The 22,688-nt window shown below is 36.5% G+C and overlaps 1 protein-coding gene across 6 annotated transcripts in view; it reads left to right on the top strand.

Annotated features, from left to right (window-relative positions):
• The window catches only part of DYNC2H1 (dynein cytoplasmic 2 heavy chain 1), a 191,192-nt gene that overhangs the window by 69,379 nt on the left and 99,125 nt on the right, over nt 1-22,688 (top strand). For all 6 annotated transcript variants that reach the window (XM_068930371.1, XM_068930372.1, XM_068930370.1 and 3 more), the window contains 7 exons: nt 1,266-1,429; nt 2,691-2,810; nt 5,718-5,852; nt 6,934-7,077; nt 9,062-9,151; nt 15,550-15,615; nt 19,116-19,166. In XM_068930371.1, coding sequence (XP_068786472.1) covers nt 1,266-1,429; nt 2,691-2,810; nt 5,718-5,852; nt 6,934-7,077; nt 9,062-9,151; nt 15,550-15,615; nt 19,116-19,166 — 770 coding nt within the window. The remainder of the gene's footprint in view (nt 1-1,265; nt 1,430-2,690; nt 2,811-5,717; nt 5,853-6,933; nt 7,078-9,061; nt 9,152-15,549; nt 15,616-19,115; nt 19,167-22,688) is intronic.

Here is a 22,688-nt window from a genome sequence, read left to right as displayed (position 1 = left end):
GATTTATATACTGGAATAATGTTGTCCTTCTACAGCTTCCATTTTCTGTTTGACATTTTTACAGCGTAGACCTAAAATTTATGTTGGTCTTTGGCACAGAGGCAAATTTGGTATATGGTTTTCATCTGTACCAGTGTTTTAGCAAGAGATTTATTCTTAGAGCATTTTTGATTCTCTGCTTCGAATGCTAAAAAAAGAGAAGCACCCAGCTGTGTCCACCTCAGAAATGTCTCTGGAAAAGAATTCTGTTTTCAAAACTATTCATGTTATAATTCTTTTTCTTTCTTTATTTATTTTTTTTGGTATCAGGAGGAGAAAATTTTATTGTGATCCCTTAATCGTTTATTCTTTTTTATTGACACAATTAGAACGGAAATCTTCCATAATGGAGGGAGGATGGTGAGAGGTCATAAATATGATTTTATTCTAGAACAGGCATATTGAAAAATATCAAAGTATTAGGGAGAAAACAGAGACTAAAACCATGATAGCAAAAATTGCATAAATTATTTCTTGCCTAGTGTAACTGAAGTAACATTTTTACAGTAAGACTAATTTATGGAATATTTCTTAATGAAATAATTCTCTTTTAATCTAATAACTAGATATTCCAGCCTCTTTAGTTTTATGGTGCATCTTTCTCCGTAACAATATCATATAGAATAATTATTTTAGTAGAATTATTATACAGCATGGTATTATTAGTCAGGAGCATCAACCTCCCACAGGCTGTCTGAATCACACTCAGAAAATACTGAGCCATCTTAGTCAATATGTATTTATATTTATTGTGTTGATAGAGTGATGTAACTATGTGAAAAGGTAAATAGATCTATTTATGTTATAAAAGGATTCTGAAACAGTAAGGGGGTTCTCCAATGCATATTCTGTGGTGTTTTGTATCCTTTTTGTTGTTGGAAGTTTTCAAAGATTCATTAGTATTACTTTACAATGAGAGCATTTTTTGTCATTTATGCTTTTTATATTGGATAAGTAAGCTAGGCTGGTCTATTAAATATTTTTGCTATCTAATTTTCACACGCTAGTACTATGCTGTATCTTTCTTTTTATGTAACAGTGCAGGCAAAATTATATTACTTAAAAAGTTATAATTCGGTTTTTCTTTATGAGCAATTTATAAATTAAGTTTAATAAAATAAATACTATTTGTGTAATACTTTGTGGCTATTATATCCAAAAATATTTTAAGATAGTTGTAGGATATTTGAATCAGAATAACTATCATTTATATTTATTATTTACAGGACCTCGTTATGCTGTACAAATAGGTGACAAAATGATAGATTATAATGAAGAGTTCCGTCTTTTTCTATCAACAAGGAACCCAAATCCCTTCATTCCACCTGATGCTTCTTCTATTGTTACTGAAGTAAACTTTACCACAACAGGAAGTGGCTTAAGAGGACAGGTAGGCATTCAGAATAATAACGGTGGACAAATGTTACATAGATACATCCAGCTTCTGGCAGGAGCCCTGTGGCCCAGTTTGGGTTAATGGTCATGGAGATATTTTCTAGAACACAAATGTAAATGGTAAAATCAATACTATTATTAAATTGAACTTCTAAATTTTGTTTTTATGCACTTTGGAACCAAGTAGTAATTCCAGGAGTTGGAACAAAATTTACTCGTTCTGTACATAATAAAGAAAATGGAAACTATCTCGTTGACTTCAGTTGCAACAGATTATTCTCTAAGTTTTTCTTTTCTGTTCAAAGTGCGTTTCTGGCACTGTGGAAATGTTAGTATTACTGCTCTCCAGTGTTCTAGTTATACAGTATTGCTCATATCAGGATACTTTCGTGCAAGAAAAATGTAGTGAAATGAAAAAGCTGTATATTTCACTTCCTCCAAAATGCTAGGAACTTTGAGGTTTTATCTATAATATTTAGGAAACAAAATGTAGAATACAGATAGAAAAAATGCAAAATTAAGGGAAAAGATGTTTTTACTTGGCATGAAAGAAGTCTTTAACAGAGGCTTAAAAGGGGAAGTAAATAAGACACTAAGAAGTAAGATGTAATTCAAAATGTTAAGCCCAGATGGCCATGTGACTTTTCTCCCTCCACTGGAGATAGGGAAGCATCATATAATGTTAGCAAGTAAATTTGCCCACTTTTTAAGTGGAGGAAAAAAAAAGTTGTTGTTTTCTTTCTTGTTTGTTTTCTTTCTGTTGACCTGAGAGGGGTTTGACTTGTTACAGACTTGTTAGATCTTCACTGCCATTTCCCAATTTGTGCTTTCTCTCTCCTGTTTCTTTTAATGTCTGACAATATGTACACATACAAAGACTGCCAATAAAGTTTAAAATCAGGTGGGATTCAGGTCGAGGTGAGAAGGTGTAGGTCTTGGCATAAAAGAGTATAAATCTAGGTCCTTAATAAAGTCATCTAGTGCCTTTTGAGATGCCCCAGGGTATCTGAACTTGGCTGGCAGCTGCTGTTCCACAAGGGCATGGGTCATAGTAGTTCCTGGGTTGTATTTTCCACTATAGAGTATCCTAGATGTTTACGTGCATTTGAAAGGTATTGAATGTCAGGTGCAACTGAATAAACCATCAGAACTCTGCTTTCAAATGTTAGACTACAGACTGCTAATTAATTAATGAATATATATTATGAAACATTAGAATGTTTTCCATCTCGTTAAATAATTTGCTCTATTTTTAGCTTTTGGCTATAACTCTTCAGCACGAAAAACCGGATTTGGAAGAGCAGAAGACAAAACTGTTACAGCAAGAAGAAGACAAGAAGATACAGTTAGCTAAACTTGAGGAATCTCTTTTGGAGGTAAAATAAGCTTAGATCAATAAGATTTAACACTGTTAGGTGTTTAAATGAAGATGATGAAAGTGTTGAGAATAATGAGCTGTCAGAATTTTTGATTTGAGGAAATGAAAACAGTATTTGTCTGGGGTTATTGGAGACATAAGAGAGAAAATATGTGCAACTGTTATGACTTACAGCATTGCAATACATTAAACATTGTCAAAATTAAATACTCGAATTGTTGGGATAGCTGTAGAGTGCTAGAGTAGTGTACAGTGTAGAGACTAGACATTTCACTTATTTTAATGATTAAAAAAAGGAAAAGAACTTTGTTAGAAGTTGCACTATTTCTTTTCAAGTTAAATTTTTTTAAAAATATTTAGAAATACTTGATGAAAGTAAATATGCTCCAAAAGCAGTTGTACTTCTGTAAAAGAATTGGTGGCCTTGAAGAAAGAAGACAGTTTTCTTTTTCGATTGCATCTTGTCATGGATTTCACAGAAGCTGTACTCCATACCCCCAGGAGTGTGTCGTCATAGCTATTTTATGCTAATAGCTATGTTCCTCAAACCCTTCTTCCCATGTGGAATCTCACAGAAGCAGGGCAATGTACATGCTGCCTAAACACTCTCGGTCTGTAGCTGAGTCATGAGACTTTGCAGCATCCAGCCCAATGGACTTTAGCATAATCTAATCATTTTTACGGATTTCTCAAAAAATAATAATCTAAGCTCTATTAGATTGGCCATAAATACTTTTAATTCTAGAATTTTGCACTGAATTGTCTAATCTAATTTGAATTTTCACATTTACTATCCTGCAAACTACCTGTTAAACAGAAGGCTCAAATGCCAAGTCAAACCTTTGTTTACTGTGAGAAGGCAGATTTCTGTTATGGGTAGAGAGAAGCTTCTTCTCTGGAAAAATGTTATATTCCAAGTTGATCATTGTTTAGCATCTTATTCTCCACTAGAAAATGAAAGTTCAGGGTTACAACAAAAAAATCCACCTAAATCCATTCTAAAAGAAGAGACCTCCAAAGCTTCGCACGTTTGTCCAGTCTGAATTGTCAAGTGTGAAAGTCCAGGAAACAATTGATACCTAAGATGTCTGCAACAAAAGGTGACAGACTGCAAAATGTTAATACTAAGGCTGGTTTCAACTAGTATTAATACCAAGACTGGTTTCAATTTTGATACTCTTCTTAGCGCTGAAATCAGAATACTCTTTGAAACTGAAGGCTGTAACATAAAGCTCAGTAGAAGCAGACGGGTGCTATATTGGCTTTTGGTCAACAAAGAAGGGATAATCTAGCTAAATTCAAGTTAATCCCTGAAGTGACATTGGAATTCCGTTCAAAGTACTCACTTTACTGGTTTTCTTCCCAAAGCATTGGGGTAAGCCATACATACTCTGTTTCGTAGCGCACACTGATTCTTCTCAGCACTATGAGATTCCTTGAAAATACTGATGATCTTGTTCTAATCTCTTTTCAACTACATAAGCGCATTCTAATGTTGCTGACTGGTAAATATCTGCCTCCAGTTACCCTGACATGCTGTCCTAGGAAGTATTTGTGTGCTTCTGGAGTATGCTTGCTTTGTTTCCCGTGTACAAGAATATGGTCTCCTCAACCACTTTCATGAGAATGTTTTCCATAGGAAGTAGTTATAAGATGAGCTACTTACTAGTCAAAGCAAAGAATTTATTTTATTGTCTAGATTATTTTAGTTCAGTGCAGTTTAAAATCAAAGGGAGTATTTCTATTGATTTTAATGGGCTTTGGATGAAACGTATCTGGTATAGCGTCAGTATGTTAATGAAAACTTTGCTATTGAACTTAGACTCTGTGTGTATTAATTTCATGTTCTGCTAATTCAGTTACATCCCAAATTTCTTTACATCCTCTTAAGATGTATAGAATTATTGGTAGAGCTGAGTAGAGACTTTTAATGCAATTGTTTAATCCATTTAAAAAAGAAAAGTTTAAAAAACACTACTAGATAAGTAACAGAACTATTAATCACTCACTCTTTTAAAAAGTGCCATAGTTGTGTCTAGCCTTTTAGAAAGGCTTAAGTAGTATGGATAAATTGACTGTGTCCTTGGAAATATTGTTTATTAAAATGTTTTGATAGCATTAAATATTACGTTAATGTAGTTACAGGTATATCTGTAATTTCAGAAAGAAAGATAATAAAGTAACTATGTACTGTGCATCAAACTTACTTGGTTTTCACTTTCAGCTCTAGTCAGGTGAAGCAATTGTCTTTACTGAAAGTTAGTAACAAAGGTTAAATGACTGCATTATTCAAGCTTTTCCCATTTCTTATAAGATTAACTACAGTAAAAATGTTTGCACAGGAGAACTGAGGAAATGAAGGATAGTCACAAGGATTTTGAAGGGGATCTCTAATTGCTAAAGTGGAACAATTGTAATTCTGAATGTTCATCTCAGTTGCAAATGAGATAGGGGATCATATCAAATGCAAATCATATCGGGGATATTGGAATTTTTTGGAGGGAAAATGAGTTTATGATTGGCTGGGTACAACAGCTTGTTACAAGTAGTCCATTTCAGGTTAAGCTGATAGTTAGATAGAAAAAAACACCCTCATCTGACGTTTATGTTTACCTTGGTGATGGTAGTACATAAGAATCTGTCATAGAAATCATTTCTCAAAAACTTACTGAAAACTTATGATTCAGAACTTGGCATTCTGGTTTTTGAGAGTTTGTTGTTGGGTTATTTCTTTTACCAACTTTCATTAGTTTACCTGAGCTTGTGGACTTACCGTCTGTTTCTCTACTGTTTTGATCCATTCAGTGATTCAGAAATACGTAGAGTCTAGAAAGAAGGACAGCTTCCAAAACGGTTACAATTTTTTTTGACTGTAACATTCTAAGTAATTTTTTTCTTGTTACAGACACTTGCAACATCACAAGGCAATATATTAGAAAATAAAGATCTGATTGAATCTTTGAATCAGACTAAAGCAAGTAGTGCACTCATCCAAGAATCACTTGCTGAATCTCACAGACTTCAGAGTTTTCTTGATCAGGTAAAAAAAAAAAAAAATCTTATATTGCTGCTATTCTCTTGTTAAAAATAGCCATTTTCTGTGTGCATTACTAGATGAACCTAGTAATAAGAGTAATAACAGCTTTTCCCTGAATAAATTGTTTCCTGATTTATTTGGCCAATTTATATTTCCAGTTATTATGCTGCTGCTTTGCTTTGGATTTAGGGTGAAAATGAGAGTAATCATATGTGATTTGCAAAATTCACTACAAGTAAGTAGTGAAATCCTGGCTCCACTGGTTTAATGAAACTTCTGCCATAAACATCAGTGAACCAAAAATTTCCTCTCAATTACTATAAGCTATAGTAATTATAAGATTTATAAATCTTATAAGTCTTATAAGAATTCTAAGACTTATAAGATTACTAACATGCGAAATTTCTCTTTTGAAGCAAGGGGTATTTGAGATATGCAAGTACAGTAAACATTTTCAGTAATTAAATTCCTTTATTTTACACACAATGAGTATCTACACAATTTAAAGAAGTCTGCCTGTTTGAATTATATGAATTTTCCACAAGGGCTTATTGGCATATAGCGGGTTTTGATTTTGTTTTTATTTTTTCCTTCTGCTGATGCAAGGTTGACTTTCAAGGTTCATATGGATGTTCTTATGTAACAAATCCCTTGCTGGTGCAGAAGTTTAAAGCACTGATGATGGCTATTCCTTTACCTTACTGGCTTTTGTTATGCATTACAAATTTTTGCATTTTGTTCCTATCTGTTAAATTTTAAATTTGCTGTTGAGTTTTGGGAAATATTGTGTGGTGGAAACGAGCCTCAGTGACCCAAGAAATCCTTTGCAAAATGTTCTTAATATCTTAAATAATTTTTTACTAACAATTTTTTTTTACTAATTTTTTTTTTTTTAACTAAAAATAATAACGGCAACGTTAATGCCTGGAGTGTTTGTCCTTGTCTTCGAAGACGCTGGAAGGATTCTGTTTTCTAAAGCAGTGGAATTAATCCAAAATTTTTGGGGGTAGGCTGAATAAATATGCAATAACCAGTAGATGGCAGTAACATACTGTTTATGATTATTGTTTCCTTTTATCCACAGGAGCGGGATGCCTATCTCCCTTTAGCTGAGAGTGCTAGCAAGATGTACTTTATTATTTCTGACTTGTCCAAAATTAATAATATGTACCGTTTTAGTTTGGCGGCTTTCCTACGGCTTTTCCAAAGGGCCCTGCAAAGTGAGCAGGTATTTGATTTTTCTGCTGCATTCACAGCTTCAGGAAAAGAGAAGTCTCCTTTGATCTTTAGAATTTGGTATTTGCTCTGAGCATTTTTAGAGAATAACATAGAAAAAGCAGTGATGCTGAACTGTTGTGATTTAGATATTCAGAATGTATGCACATTATTTGATTATATTATTTACACTACATAAGAATCATAAAATTGCTGCAGCATCTGAAAACTAAGTAATTCCTATTTGTAATTTCCTGCTTTTTATTTGTTTAAGATTAAAACAAAATAGGGAAAGCAGGATTGGTTATAACTTCAATTTATTTAAATAAAGCCTTCAGTAATGAGCTAATCCGCAAATAAAGCTGATTCTGTCAGCGAGGGGTAGAATAAGAAAAGACCTATATTTCTACATGGTTCAGTTATTTGAAAGGAAGATCAAAACTTTATCTATTTGTTTTATATAGTTTGTAAGCGTGTATGCAGGCCATATCCTTTTGACTATTTTGTTTTCTGATGGCCAGGACGTTCTTCTTACTGAAGCACAGTTTTGATTTTATCCCTTATCAGCTTGCTCTTTAGAAGTAAAAATTCACACTAAGAAATGATACATCTTCTTTTTGTTCAACTTGTGGTCGCTATTTTGATCTCCAAAATTCATCTCTTTTCTTTTTGTCTCTACTTTAAAAGTGCTTCACCAACCTTTCATCATATCGCCTCTGGATTACTGTAATCCCCTTATTTTCCAGTATCCATGCTTACAGGTTGCCATCAACTCTGATCTAGTCATTACCAGGAACATGGTTCTGACTATGTAAACATGCGCTCTTTAAAGTCCTTCACCTGTTCTTTCTTTTCCACAACATCAGATACTAAATTCTTTTTCTTACTTTCATACCCTTTAATTTTTTTTCCCCTCCTGGCTATTGTGTTATCCAATTTAAAGATCAACTTCTGCCTATGCTAGTCTTGTTAACTTCTTTGCTTTCTTCTTTTTTTGGTGTGTGTTCCTCTGTCCATTTTTACGTTTTTCCCAAGCTGTCTTTTAAGCACAGGAAAGGTATTAGCCAAGATAGTCAGTCTGTGAATCCGAATTGCTCTCCTTTATAAACTCATGGATTGAAATTCCAGCAAGATAGAAAGGAACTTGTTACTGATAAATCTCATAGTTCCTGTTACCCTTTTTTTCCCGTTCCTTCTTCTCTTATCCTACCTTTCTTTTAGTTTTCTCCTCCTTTTATAATTAGTTTTTTAGTCTGTAAACTTTGTAGGAGACAGTATATTTACTATTTTCTACAGTGACTAGTTCAGTGGCGCCAAATTTGTCTGAAAGTGTAGTAACAATACTTAATATACCTGTTTAATAGTATTAGATGTAATAATTCAATACATAGGCAACTTTTTACCAAGAGAATACTACGAAAGGCTAAGGATTTAATGGGTTTGGAAAAGGAGCTGTTATCTCATTCGGTATATGCTTACCTCTCTCATCTTCTATATGTATACCTCTGGGAGAGAAATAAAGCCTATAAGGTGGGGCAGCATGCAGAAATCTATATTGTTACAATTTTGATATATTTTTTTGCTCTACAGGCATGCATACCTCCCTTCCCTCTCCCTGTCCCAGAAAAAAGGCTCTATTTTGTTTGTTCAGTCCAGTTTCTGTAGCTTTCGGAACATTCAAAGAAAGCCTGGATGGTGGAAAGTTCTCTCAGATTCCATGAAATCTTTTAGATTCAGTATGGTTTTTTTAAGACATAATGTTCGAGGTCAAAATGTTCACTTCTTAATGCTTGAGTATGAACTACTTATCTTCTCATGGAGAACTGCAGGTGAGCTTAGTAGAAAAGTACATGTTCAGAAATAATGGGTGCCACAGAGAGTCCAGGTTTTGTGTCATTCCAGTAATTTTTCAGTAACAATGAGCAAATGAAGAAAAAGTACGTAAAATGATTTTTTCTTTCAGATGATTTTTTTTTAAGTCCAAACTTTATTTTTAGAATTCAGTTAATACTGAAGAAAGAATCAAGTCCCTTATTGGATCATTGAAGTATATGGTCTATGAATATGTTTGTCGTTGCTTGTTTAAGGTAAGATTCTACTTTTCCTGGCTTTTATACAGTGCACTGTGTTTGAAACTATTCTTTCAGCAACCAAAACTTGGTCTACTTCAGATAAGCAATGTTGTATCAGTACTTACATAATACATGTGAAAAATTACAATGGCAATAATCAAACATTTAAAACCGAGCATTGAAAATTAAGGTATGACAGAATTAAGACTTCCTGTGCATATTTCTCTACAGTGCAGTTTTTAAATGAACAAAGACTGTTGTCAGTCTAGACCTATCTCTGCTTGACCTCTAACTCCTCATCTTTGTCTCATTCTGGTTATTCAGACAGTCCCAGGTTTCTCAGTCTTCTGAGCAGTTTTCATTCTGTTCAATCTTATTTCTAGCATTTCCTGAATAAGAGTGTTTGACCTAGCAGTCATGATGAAGTTTTGTGTGATTAATTGTTTCTTTTTTTCAAAAGGAAATCAAAAGAACATGGAAATACTTTCTTTCCTCTTTTAATCTCCTACCCCAAATTTCTGCCTGCTGGTGTGTTTTTCTCCTTCTGTTCCCCTGTTCCTCCATATAATGTTCTCAATGTATTTCTTGTTTGCCCTGCATTCAAATTAGATGGCTTCTTGCTGTTTTGGTGAAAGCCTAGGATGGGATATGCTTCTCCCTTCCAATTTTAATTCTTACTTTTGCATAGAATGGTCATAGCAGGAAGTATTTGTCTTGTTAGCAGCAAGCTGAAGAGTGCTCAGTAGGTCTTCTGCATAGATCTTTTAGGCAGTAGTAGAAGTCTTACAGATCTGGAGTGTGATTAATGAGGATGGAGAACTTTTGGGAGATTTTATCCCCCAAAATCTAGCTACGCTATATTGAGAATACAAAAGTAGCATTATGATCATCATAATGATTATGACCATCATAATTTGTCAAACTTCAGGTGGATTTTCATAAAACTGGAAAAAGGAAGATTCCTAATAATTTAATTTCTATATTTGAAGTCATGAGTCAGTGAAGCCTTCCAGTAAGTCATCAGGTCTTTTGAATATTGGAAGACAAGCTATTTACGTATATCAGAAAAAATGAAAGATTTCAAAAGCAAAGTGAAAATAGGAGATTTCCAATAGGAAAAATTTTTAATTTTAATGATCAGATTGGAATTTAGAAGATATTAAAAATGTAAGTATACTATGAAGACCAGTGGTCCATCTACACTAGTATCTTGTTCTGACAATGGGTTTTTGAGAGAACAAATAAAACTTCTCATTCCATCAGCAGTCTATTACTAATTTTGCCTTTTATCTGTGCAGATTTGTAATGGTTATTCTAACAGTGAGGCCTATAGTAGAGTCTCATAAATTGTACAGGTGATACTAGTTTATTCTTTTAAGCTTATTGTTGCCATATATTAGAATTGAGTAAGAGGTTTTCATTTGCCTGTCTATGGTTAATATTCATATGTTTATATGTGTGTATTTACATAGGCTTCACCTGTGCTAGTAAATGAGATGGTACCAAGAGGTAGTCCTGAGCACTGGAACTAGATGATCTGTACCATTAATTTATCAGAATGGTCCCTGTCATAGGTGTGGCACAGGCCAATTAGCATTCTTCTAAACAATTCACATACAAGTTCTGGGGGACAGATCATCCAGATGCCATTCTAATAGGCAGTTTGGATCTGGATGTGTTTGCAGACCCTGTTTGAGAGTTTAATGGGGTGTACTTTGGCCATCCATGGCAGTTATTCTTGGTGTCAGATAACGTTTATGGTGTATTTTATTTACCAATAAAAATACAACTTTAGTGCTTAGCACAGTTTGACCTTGATTCCTCTTTGGGGTTTATTTGCCCTCCACTAATACGCTAGTTACAAAAACAATAGGAAGTAAACCATACTAAACACATGCAACAATCAGATCTAGTGCCCTTTACTTGCTTTAATTGTATCCTTAAAAATATTTGGTGCAGTATGGTTTTGTGATCAAAAAAGTTAGTAAACCAGAATTATATGCATATAGGTACAGATGATTCCAAGTGATTATGTGGCTGCCATCACACGTTTAAGAAGTTTGGAGATTCCAAGTTCTTTGATCCAGTTGTGGGTAGTATTGGATTAAAGAAAAAAAAAAAAAATTCTGGCAGTCCACACCACTTCTTCAAGACCTGCGAGATTTTTCCATATATCTCCTGGTTCATGCCATTGGTCAGGATCTATAAGCTTTCTAGATCTTTTACTTCTAGGACTGGCCAATAATGTGAGAAATAACCCTCATAAGCGTATTAGTTTATGATGTGAAGGTGAGTGATTCCCGATGGAACCCCTCCCTAAATCCATCTTAAATTGGGTGCAGCCCAGATGGGTCAGGTTATGCATAGCCTCTTGGTAGTTCCTAGGATCACTCATCTCAAGAGCTATTGAAGCTAGGAAGGATCTGGTCTGTAGATGGTATCTCACAGGTGGTTGGTTACCTGTGTCCCTCTACTCAGTCAACCATAATCCTGGAACCTAGTCACCAGGTGATACGAAAGTACAGATGCAGTTGAAGTTAGTTTTACTGCACATGACAAAACCTCCCAAAGTTGTTGAACACCTTTAACATTCATCCTCCATGTTTCTGTTCTATCTTATATTTTCATGCTTATCACAGAAATTATATCCTCTTTTATGACAGAAAAACACCAAAGAAATATGTGCTTGTAGTTGGAATACATTTATAATTGGACTGTAGGAATGATTTTGTAAAATTACGTTTGTGTGAGGAAGATCATAGAATTATAGTATAGTATAGTTCGGAAGGATTCGCTGGATGTTATCTGGCACAAACCTTACTCAAAGCAGGGGCAACTTTGAAGTTAGATCCAACTTTGAATTTAGATGAGGTTGCTCATCTAATTGAGTTATAAATATCTCCAAGGATGGAGGCAATCTGCTGTAATGCTTCATTAATTTTATTGGGAGTAATTTTTTCCTAATATTGAGTTTGACTTTCCCATGCTGTAACTTGTGCCTATTGCCTCTTGTTCTTTTAGTGTACTCCTGAAGAGTCTAGCTCTATCTTCTCTATACCCGCTTGTTAGATAGTTGTAGAAGGCAATAGGGTCTCCCCTAGGCTTCTCTTCTTCAGGCTGAGCAAACCTAGCTCTTTCAGAGTATGTTCATACATCCTGTACTCCAGCCCCCAATCATCTTGGTGACCTTCCACTTGGCCTGCTCCACAGTGTCTGTCTTTCTCCAATCTGGACATCCCAAATCTGGGCATAGTACTCCAGATGCAGTCTTGAAAGTTCTGAACAGAGAGGAAAAATCACTTCCCTCAACATGCTGTCTGCCATCTTCTTAATGCATCCTACTTTATGGTTGGGCTTCGTCACGGCAAAGGAGCACTGTTGACTCTTGTTCAATTTGCTGTCCACCAGGACCCCCAAGTCCTCTTCCGCAAAGTTGCTTTCTGCGTTAGGCTGTTCTGTCCCAGGTACAAGACTTGGCATTTGCCTTTGTTGTACTTCAGAAGGTTTCTCTTAGTTCCTTTTTTTCAACCTGTTGAGGTCCCTCCAAATATCCCTTCCCACCAGTGTGTCTGCTCCTCCCCTAATTTTGTTTTGTTTGTATATTTACTAAGAGTGTGTTCTGTCCCTGTCTGTTAATGAAAATTTTCAACGGTATTGGCCCAAGCATTGCCCCGGGCAGTGCCAGCCATAACTGGTCATCAGTTGACCTTTGGCCTGTTCACAGTCCTTTCAGCCTGGTGGACTAGCTGATTTTCCACCCGTTTTGTAGCCCATAGCTCTCCAACTCGATTACAAGTCTACTATGGGCGACCATGCTGAAAGCCTTGCTAAGGTCAAGGTAAAATGACATTCACTGTTCTCCCCTTGTCCACAGAGCCAGTCATCTCATTGTAGAAGTTATTCAGGTTAGTCAGGCATGATTTGGTCTTAGTAAATCCATTGTGGACATTTCCTATCACTTTCTTGTTCTTCATGTGCCAGAATAGGGCTGTTGGAGCAGTGAGGGCCAGCTGTTCCACAAGGGAAGGTAGGCCGGGAGTAGAGCATGGTAATAAGGCAAGCATGAGTAGTGACCTCACCAACAAGGAGCTGGGAAGCAGAGCAGCAAGTCTGGGTCAGGATCAGGACCAGAAACAGTGGTCAGGGTCAGACACAGTCCAGTAATCACTCAGAAGATCTTTAGTGACTTGCAGGTCCAAGGCCAAGCCAGGAAGACAAGCCAGTAAGTCCAGGTTAGAGTCAGAATCATGGAGGTATAATGCCAGGTGCACATATAGCTGCTACACAGCTGTGATGTAGCACAGGTGGAGGTCAGTGGTAAAGCCTCAATTAAAAGTTCCCAAGGAAGAGGAGGAGCAGGTCCTCACTTAGAGCTTTCTTCACAACAGCTCTCTGAGCTGCTGCGCTATCAGGACAATGCAGAGCCTGTGGCTCTCTACTGGCAATGGCAAAGTCATATTTACTGGGCTACAGTTTAGTGTAAATTGGTTGAGAAAACTGTCAGGATAGCACAGCAGAGGTAACACATACAAAGGACATAAAAGTACTGCAGAAATGCAGATGGAAATTTTTGGCAAGAGTAGCTTGGATTCAGTCAGCTGAACTCTTTTAACTTAGCCAACTGCCCTCTGGGATGCCCTCTGGGCCCTGACAGTGGCTTCCAGAAGAATTTTCTACGTAGCCTTCCCAGAGCCTGGGGTTAGGCTTCTGAACTTGTACCTGCCTTGATCTTCTACTATGAAATGTTCCATTACTGAGACTCAGCCACTAAGCTCAGGGACCTGGGAGGCCTGACAGCAGACCTTACTAGGCGTCTTCATCAAGGCAATTAAGGTATGTTATATGTGTAGAACCCCCAAGGTTTATTCTGCAGCTAGAAGTTTGAAGTCACCATTGAACATTGATCATTAAGTAATGCAAAGGAGTTTCACAGGATTAGTCATACTATCCCAGTTACAGTGAAAACCGAGATCTGTATTTTAATGCAAGTTGTGAGTTTTCAGCAATCAAATAAGGTTAAATTGTATGTGCCAGCATCTGTGTCATTTCTTACTCTTGCTATCATGTTAATTGACGTCCTTATGACACTAGCAGGCTGTCTGCAAGGGTGCATCTCTGGATCCAAGACAGGAGTGTTTCTAGATTGTGTCCAGATTCCTTGTGGGATCTGTGTTCTCAGTGTTTACTAGGGATAAGTATGTGAATTCATTTTCATTTTGGTGGCAGAGCCATCACAATGTGAAGATGACAATTCCAATGCAGGAGCCTATGTGATTTGGTCTTATAACTGACAAGAGACTTGGGAATTGGTGAGTGCACACTCTGGCCCTTTCATTTTAAGGGTCACATGGAGAAAGTAGATGCCCTTGAGCCAAGGATAATGAGACTGTCATTTTGAGGTACATAAAACGTGTGTATGTGGGAATCCACGATGTGGTAAATTCAGACAATGTTGTCTATTTGATGTCAAGAACAGAATTAATTTCTACAGAAGTGCAGGGGTGTTGAGTTTACCAGCTGCCTGAGGTGCTGAAGCTTTGGAGATTTAACACAATGCCATGTGCGGTCGCTTTCCTTCTATTCTTCCCTTTCACTTGGGCTGAATTTTTTTAGTTGTGTTTTGCCTTCATGAATGGAAAAGAAGACATACCAGCTTCCTTATTTTTACTTTCCAGTCTAATGAAAGAAAATGTGTGTAATTTTTATCGTTAGGTAAAATACATCTTCCAGGTTACAGACCAAACTGAAAAGTGCAGGCCTCAGTCTAGGTTTCTGAGTATTACTGGTTTTCCAAAAGGCTGACTTTGTGTTTCACATTGATTTCTTCTTGATGGTGATCTGTGCTTACCGGCAAGTGCTTTGGACAGGCATGTTTTTGTGTATGGCCCTAAGAATCTCAATGTTGGCTACTATTTTTGAAAATACTGTCTTGAATGTTTACATTGTGTATTGTGTGATTTTTCAATAATTCCTTAGTCATGATTGATTGTTCCAGTCCTCAGAGATTGGTTGAAATTCAAGTGATGCAAAAGACCTAAGAATGAGTCGTAGTGCAACTGTTGTTTTCCCAGATTCTGTCTTCTGTAGCAGCTAGGTTGAATGTTTCAAGCATTTTCTGTCTGTGATTTCAAAAATAATGGATTTTGTTTTGCATGTTTGGTTTATTACACATACCTGTTTTTCCTTCTTCCTCCTAATTTGAATGTAGTTAGACGTGGGGTTTGGGTTAGCATTTGTCTCCAGGTTTCAGAGGTATGTAGCAATTTTGAATTAGGATATGTGTCACTAAGCCTCTACTATGGAGTCAGAGGTGTTTAGTTACTGAAATTTTGTTAGTTACTTTTAGTCATAGGAGAAGGAGAAAGGTGACATTTGATGAATATATAAATACACTTTATCTGCTTTTATTTCAGGCTGACCAACTAATGTTTGCTCTACATTTTGTACGAGGAATGCACCCTGAACTCTTTCAGGAGAATGTAAGTGCTAGAGAGGAAAATTCCACAAGTGATTTACTTCAACTTCATGTGAAGAGTAAATAATTAAATGAAAAGTCTTTTTCAGGAAAAATAGGACTCAGGATGTGAGATTCATACACTTTTATTTCTCTAGGATAATTACTTTTTCAAATAATTTGGATGTTAAATTTCTGTTTGTTAGGTTCAAAGTGAAGATTACCAGGGGAAAGGTGGATAAAGGTTGCTTTTCAAACAGAGATCTGAAAAAAATGCTCACATGACCTGCCTCTCTATTGGAGCAGACCATGTAATCTATTTATGGAGGCCTCTTGCAGTTTTTAGCAGGCACCATATCAGTGCTTCCCCCCGTCATGTGGCTAGACATTTATACATTATTTCAGTAAAGTGTAAACATTCTTCTATAAACAAAATGATGGATACACATCTGTTTTGTTTTGACTGAGGCTTGCTTGCACATGCTGCCTTAGTATTGAAGTGCAGAAAAGGAATGCAAGTTCTAGGGAGAAATTAGGTAAGAGTCTGATGCTGCAAACCACTGTTGCAGAAACTTAAGGCAAAGGTTTTTCCAGGAAGGTGAAGTAATGAGATTATCTTTTGTGCGTTTCATCCAGTGATTCTTCAGTGCTTAATACTGAAGAAATCATTGGACCAGTGATCAGACGGTCTGCATTCTTTGCACCATAGTGGCCCGTCTTTGACAGGAATGGTAGTCTCATCCTGGAATGGTTTATTTTTTGGGCAGTTGTCTAGGATGTGTTTGGTGTAGATTCAAATCTCATTTAGTAGAAAATAGCTGTCCCTCCCATTTTTGGGTATGTCTTGTGTTATTAGCTTATTCATAAAAAGAAGGGAAATGCCACATGACATTTCTGTTTGACATTAGTCTGAATAAACCCTAATTGAAAATGCCTGATTGTGGGGGAATTCAGCTGTTATACAGAGGCTACCGTACTCACAAAAAAACTGCAGCAGAGCTTAGGTACTGCTAACTCCTATTTCCATAGTGCAGTGCACTTCTCAGTAAAAGCATGCTTCTTTCTTTGGGTATTGGATAACGCTTTTGCCCAAATTAGAAGTCCACAGTGAATTTGCTATCTCCAATAAGATGGTGCTTTTGGGAGTGGTGAGCAATCAGAATTGATAACTGAGATAACATTAATCTGAACTATTTACCCTAGGCTGTCTTACAGGAAACAGAAAGAAACAGATACTTCAAGGAAGCAATTAATTTAATCATAAATGAGTTTTCTAAAATCACACAGATGATTATCACCTAAAATTGCTTACTACTTTCCACTGCATTTAGAGGTAGTCCAGATTAGCTGTCTCAGGGGTAGATGCCAACATTTTAGTTGTCTACAGTATAATGAAATTAATCCTATAAATTCTGCCTGCAGTGGAACATATGTACAATTGACTCAATGCAGTTGCTTAAGTATGGCTAATTAGTGCCAGTCAAGACACCTCTGAGTACCCAAAATACCTGCATGGGATGGAGAGATGCTGCCTACAGGATACCCATAATTTTCTGTAATAGAAGCTGGAGGCCAGAAGGGATATCAAATGGCTGTAGGTATCAACTTGCTAGAATAGAGCCCAATATAGCAGAGAAGATAAAAATCAGATAATACATTTGAAGGAAGTAATGGAACTTGCGAACATGAAGGATGTGGGATTAAGGTAAAAGGTTTAAGAAAAGTTGATTAAAACTTTTTGATGTTATTAATGCAGTGTAGTTTTATGGCAGACGTATGGATTGGCTAAGTGAAATCCCCTAGAATCTGTGCAATGTAGCTGCTTGATAAAGATAACTCGAAGGAGTCTCATTGGTAGAGGCACACACTGGCTACTTTTCATTGTTAGAACTTCCCTAACTCATATGTATTCTTTTCAGCTTGTGAAAGTATCCTGCGTTATCTTTTCGATCCTTGAGTTTGCAAACTCATTAAGGCAGAAATCAGCAAATAGTTTGCTAACTAAATTAAAACCTGGCTGTATAGACTTAAGTATTTGTGAGCACTACTTTTTGTATTGATTCCTGTTGTTTAGCATGCATTTCCATCAGCTATTAGAGTTCTTAACCAGCTTAATCTAGGTTACATCTGATGCACGTTCCTGCAATATCTGAGTACTCAGGAATTAAAAGATGTAAATAATATCAATATTTCTCTTCTGTAAAAATAGAAATTATTTTAATTAGTTCATTGGGAAAAGAGGGTGCATGCAAAACGTGTATTGAGGGAAATGAAGATGAAGTAGTTATTCTTTTAAAGCTATGTGTTTTAAAACTTTTAATATGATGATGTGAGAAGTCACTTACTATGCTGCTAGAGAATTTTGTAGACGTCCTTGTCGCAGAAGAGTCCTACCTCCCATGCTTATGAGTTTTTTTCCACAGTGATGAAAAATGTTATGGTACAACTTCAGTATACCTATTGTAGAATGCCTTAGCTCTGAGTAGAGAAATTCTCTTTCTGAATAAATATGTATAGAATTTTGATGGCGCTATATACACATCTTTATATATTCTGCTCTTGCTATTCCTCATAAAAAATATTACACAGTTTCTGATTTTAGAACTAGAGAGACTTCAGTCATTTTTCTGTGCTTGAGCATTTCTTTATAATTGGAAGAGAATTTTCAGTTCATATTTGAAAGAGTTGTTTCAAGGCTCAACTGAACTGCTGGGTGCAAAAAACTGCTGTGATCTGTATCACAGTAATAATAACTGATTTACTTTTTTCATTTGAAAAGTTACTATTACCTTTAAAAGTGAAGTTTTTTAAAAATTACTCTTGTATCTGGAATTGATGATAATGATTACATAAAATTTGTGTCCTATTAAGATTTTTTTTCTGTATTTCATGCCACCTCTAAGTATAAGGATTATGTCATTTGTAGCATGTTTTAAGATAGGTATCTGAACTATCTTAACTGATTAAAAGCTCTCTTCCTGGATGCATATACCAAATTTAAAAGATTTAATTGTACACATCTTTAACATTTACCCTTTCTTAATGCAACCAAAATATTCATAATATTAATCTATTGCAGTAAATATTCCTTCTGTTCTAGTAATTGCATTTTTTGGATACTATAACATGAAACAATATTGAAACATGAACTCAGTAGCTGTCTGTTTTATATTACCTGCTGTTACCCAATCAGTGTTTCCTTGCCAGCCAAGTATGTTAGTTCTTGCTAGTCTGTCGTTAGATGAGTGTCTGGGAGCTGTGGCTACTGAGAAAGGATGAGGCGTCTCTTTTTGTCTCTTTTCTTGTAAAGTACTCCAATCATTTAGTTTGGATTCTGCAAAAAGACTTGCATACTGTTAATATTACTTTAGAATTTTAAAAATGGCTTGTAACTCTTTCAGAATCTAGGGTTTAATTTTCTTATCCTCTCAATTCCTTTTGTTTTGCCTATGCATTACTAAATATTAGTCTTTGTTCTTTAAGATGTCCTGTGGCTTCTCTGAGTTGTTCATTTATTTCCCCTAGGAATGGGACACTTTTACAGGTGTGATCATTGGAGATACCGTAAGAAAACCAGTAAGCTACATTTATTTGTATATGTGGAAACAAAGAGCATATTAATTAAATCCTGAAAGGTTATGCTTGCATACTTACTATATTGTTTTATTGATTGTATTCATACAGGAAAGAAAGAAATAGCTTCTTACATAGTAATGTAAATATGTTAAAACTTTTTGAACGTGCAAGTCATTTTCTAATTTTCGTAACTTTTTGCCTTTGCTGCTTCTTTGTTGCTGTTAATGGGATTCCAATACATGTTTCAACTGTAAATTTAAGAGTTGTAAAGCCCTCTTATAAAACTAAAATCAGTATTTCCAAGTCGCTCTTTCTCCCAGTATCATATATATGTTATACTTTTTTTAGGGCTTGATGAGTTTATCCACACAGTTTCCAAACTTTGTCATGCTTTTTTCCCCAGCCTCAGAGTTCTGCATCTGGACACGTAGTTATATATTTTCTTAGATGACAAAGCTAGCTTAATAAGCAGCTGTGGCAAATCTGCCTGATCATTCTGTAGTTTTCCAAGTCTCCCTCAATTCTGTTGAAATAATATGCTTTAAAAATTACCTTCCAATTGAAAAGAGTAAGAGAAAAACGCTAAGCATTCCTTGGTCTTGTGTATTATGGCCCTTCTTTCACCCACACATTTTAGCAAAAGCTTTGAAGGGGTGGTTAGGAATCATGAGCCATTTACTCAGTCTTTGCCTCTTATGTTGCTCCTCTGTCATTTGAAGTTAAGCTAGTTCATTTCCATCAGGCTTTTGCTGCAGTTTTTATTATTCCTGATTACTTTTTACCTTTAGCCTTCCTCAAATATGTGTATCTTATATATCCAGAGGAACAAGACAATTGCCAGTGTGAGTACCTTGTGTACAGAACATCTGTGATACAGACTGTTTTGCTGGCAGAAATGACAAGTCTCTTAAAGCAGAATGGATCACTCCTTACTTAGACAACTGGCTGATTAAAAGACCCGCATAGCCTTTAAATCACAGAATCACAGAATCGTTTAGGTTGGAAGGGACCTCTGGAGATCATCTAGTCCAACCTCTCTGCTCAAGCAGGGCCACCTAGAGCATGTTGCCCAGGATCACATCCAGACGGGTTTTGAATATCTCCAGCGAAGGAGACTCCACCACCTCTCTGGGCAACCTGTTCCAATGCTCAGTCACCCTCACAGTGAAGAAGTTTTTTCTCAGGTTCAGATGGAACTTCCTGTGGTTCAGTTTCTGCCCACTGCCTCTTGTCCTGTTGCGGGGCACCACGGAGAAGAGGCTGGCCTCATCCTCTTGACACTCCCCCTTCAGATACTTGTACACGTTGATGAGATCGCCTCTCAACCTTCCCTTCTCCAGGCTGAACAGGCCCAGCTCTTGCAGTCTTTCTTCCTAGGAGAGGTGCTCCAGCCCTCTAATCATCTTGGTAGCCCTGATAACCCTACAAGTTTTGCATCTTCATATGAACATAAAGTCAACTGGATGCAATTTTTATAATTCAATTAGATGTCAGTGGACATGGTGACTGTCAGGTATTTTCTTGCTGTAGGTCGTTTTCAGGCTGTGTGAGAACTGATTGTATAGTGGAATTAACACTATTCTTCCACCTGACATGCAAAACAGAGATATACATCCACAATCTGTCCAAGAAACACGATTTGATATGTCATACTGTACTTGTGATCTCTGCAAAGCTTACTGTTCATTATGAACTCCCCAGGCAAAGTGTCCTGTCAATTTTTAGGTAGCTATTAGAAGATAGGAATAGTTTTACTGAGTCAGAGAACAGATCCGTGTATCTATGCCTGTCTCCCACAGATTATCAGAAACTCCAGATGAGAGAATATGAAGTCAAACATATGATGATGTTTTCTCAAAGTACTCTCCCAGTCTCCAGAAATTTGCGGGGGATTGTATTAGCCCTTGGTGGATTTTTCTTCCATTAGTTTCTCTAATCACTTTTAAACCTTTACAAGCCTCCATGCTGAATCCACAGCATTCTGCAGCAAGGAGTTCCAGAGCTTAATTACATGTTCAGTGAAGAGTTACCTCGTTTTTTGTCTTTTTTTGTTTTAATTTGTTTGTTTTGCATCTGTTACTGCTAATTTCTTGACTACTGCCCAAATCTTATATTGGAAAAGGTATTTCTCCTCTCTGTGCCTTTCGTAATTTCTAGACTTCTATTATATCCTTCAGTAGTTCTTTCTTTTCCAGCCTGAAGAGTCCTAGCCTATGCAGTCATTCTTTGCAAGGGAATTGTTCCATGCCTTTCATCATCCTTGTCAACTTTTTTTGAACCTTTTGCAGTTCTGCTTTCTCATTTTGGAGATGAGTGGGATCAGGTGGCAGGGTACATTACAGAGTCATGCAGTGGCATCTTCCTTTGTATTAATTCCTAATATTTCAGCTTTTTTTTCTCTGCTACTGAACACTGACCTGACATTTTCACGGAATAATCAGTTGTAACCTTAAGATCTTATTTCAGACTGATAGAAAAGAGTTCAGAACCCACCATCTAGATTTTTTTTAATGTGTATCTGTTTATATTTATCTGCATTGAATTTCATCTGCCACTGTATTTCTAAGCACTCCATATTGTCAAATCCACCTAGACCTTGTAGATGGCTCATCTGTTAACTACCCTGAACAACTTGCATCAGACTTTATCCCCTAGTTACTGATCCCTTTTCTGTACCATTATGAAAATATCTAATTGGACAGAGCCTTGTAGGATGTATCAAGTTATCTTTTGCTCATTTCTTTGAACGTACGGCTCAAACCTGTAGCTGAAGTAGCTTGGAATCAGGGATTTCTGCACCCGTAGATGAGTACTAGCAGAATTCTGCCTCCCTTTCTGAGTCTACCGAAACAGACCTTTCGAGCTTTTGCCAGTGAAACTGGCGTATGTTCCACCTCGTAGCAGGGCTGTTGAATGGCTTTATGAGAACATGCCTGCTTTGTGGGAAATACTTCATATTCACAGAAGGCATACTGTGAGATGCATGCGCTTAACAAACTGAATCAAGCCTCCAGCTTATTGTTCTCTCAGGCCTGCTTCTTTTGTTCAGACATCATTCCCTGTCATCCAGGACTACTGTCCAAAAAATAGTTTGCCTGGTTCCTGAGCTTTGTTAAATTCCACTTAGTGACCATCTTGTTCGTTCTACCTCTAATAGATGTCTCTTAACTTATTTACTTATTTTTATACCAATCTTGTTTTCTAAGGTATTGGGCTAAGTTGTTCCTGGCCATAAAAGATTCTCATTAAATCTGAACCACATGTGCCTGTATGGTTGCTGTTCGAGCCCTGGTGACCCGCTTGCTTCTTCATCTATCTTTTAGATTTTTTTTTTTTCTTTTCCCTGACAAGGTAACATCCACCAGGAATGCGGGAATGATTCAACCCCAGTTGTAAATGGAGTATGTTTTGCAAATCCATCTCAAATTTATTCCTAGAGTTTCCTACTTTCATTCTTTCTTGAACTTCATAGCTTGTGGCTGAGATGGGCTTTTGCAAGAAAGCTTTATTTTTTTGTCTGGA

The sequence above is a fragment of the Struthio camelus genome, chromosome 1, assembly GCF_040807025.1.
Source record: "Struthio camelus isolate bStrCam1 chromosome 1, bStrCam1.hap1, whole genome shotgun sequence".
In the NCBI taxonomy this organism is placed as follows: domain Eukaryota; kingdom Metazoa; phylum Chordata; class Aves; order Struthioniformes; family Struthionidae; genus Struthio; species Struthio camelus.
This window is presented reverse-complemented; position numbering and strand designations above follow the sequence as displayed.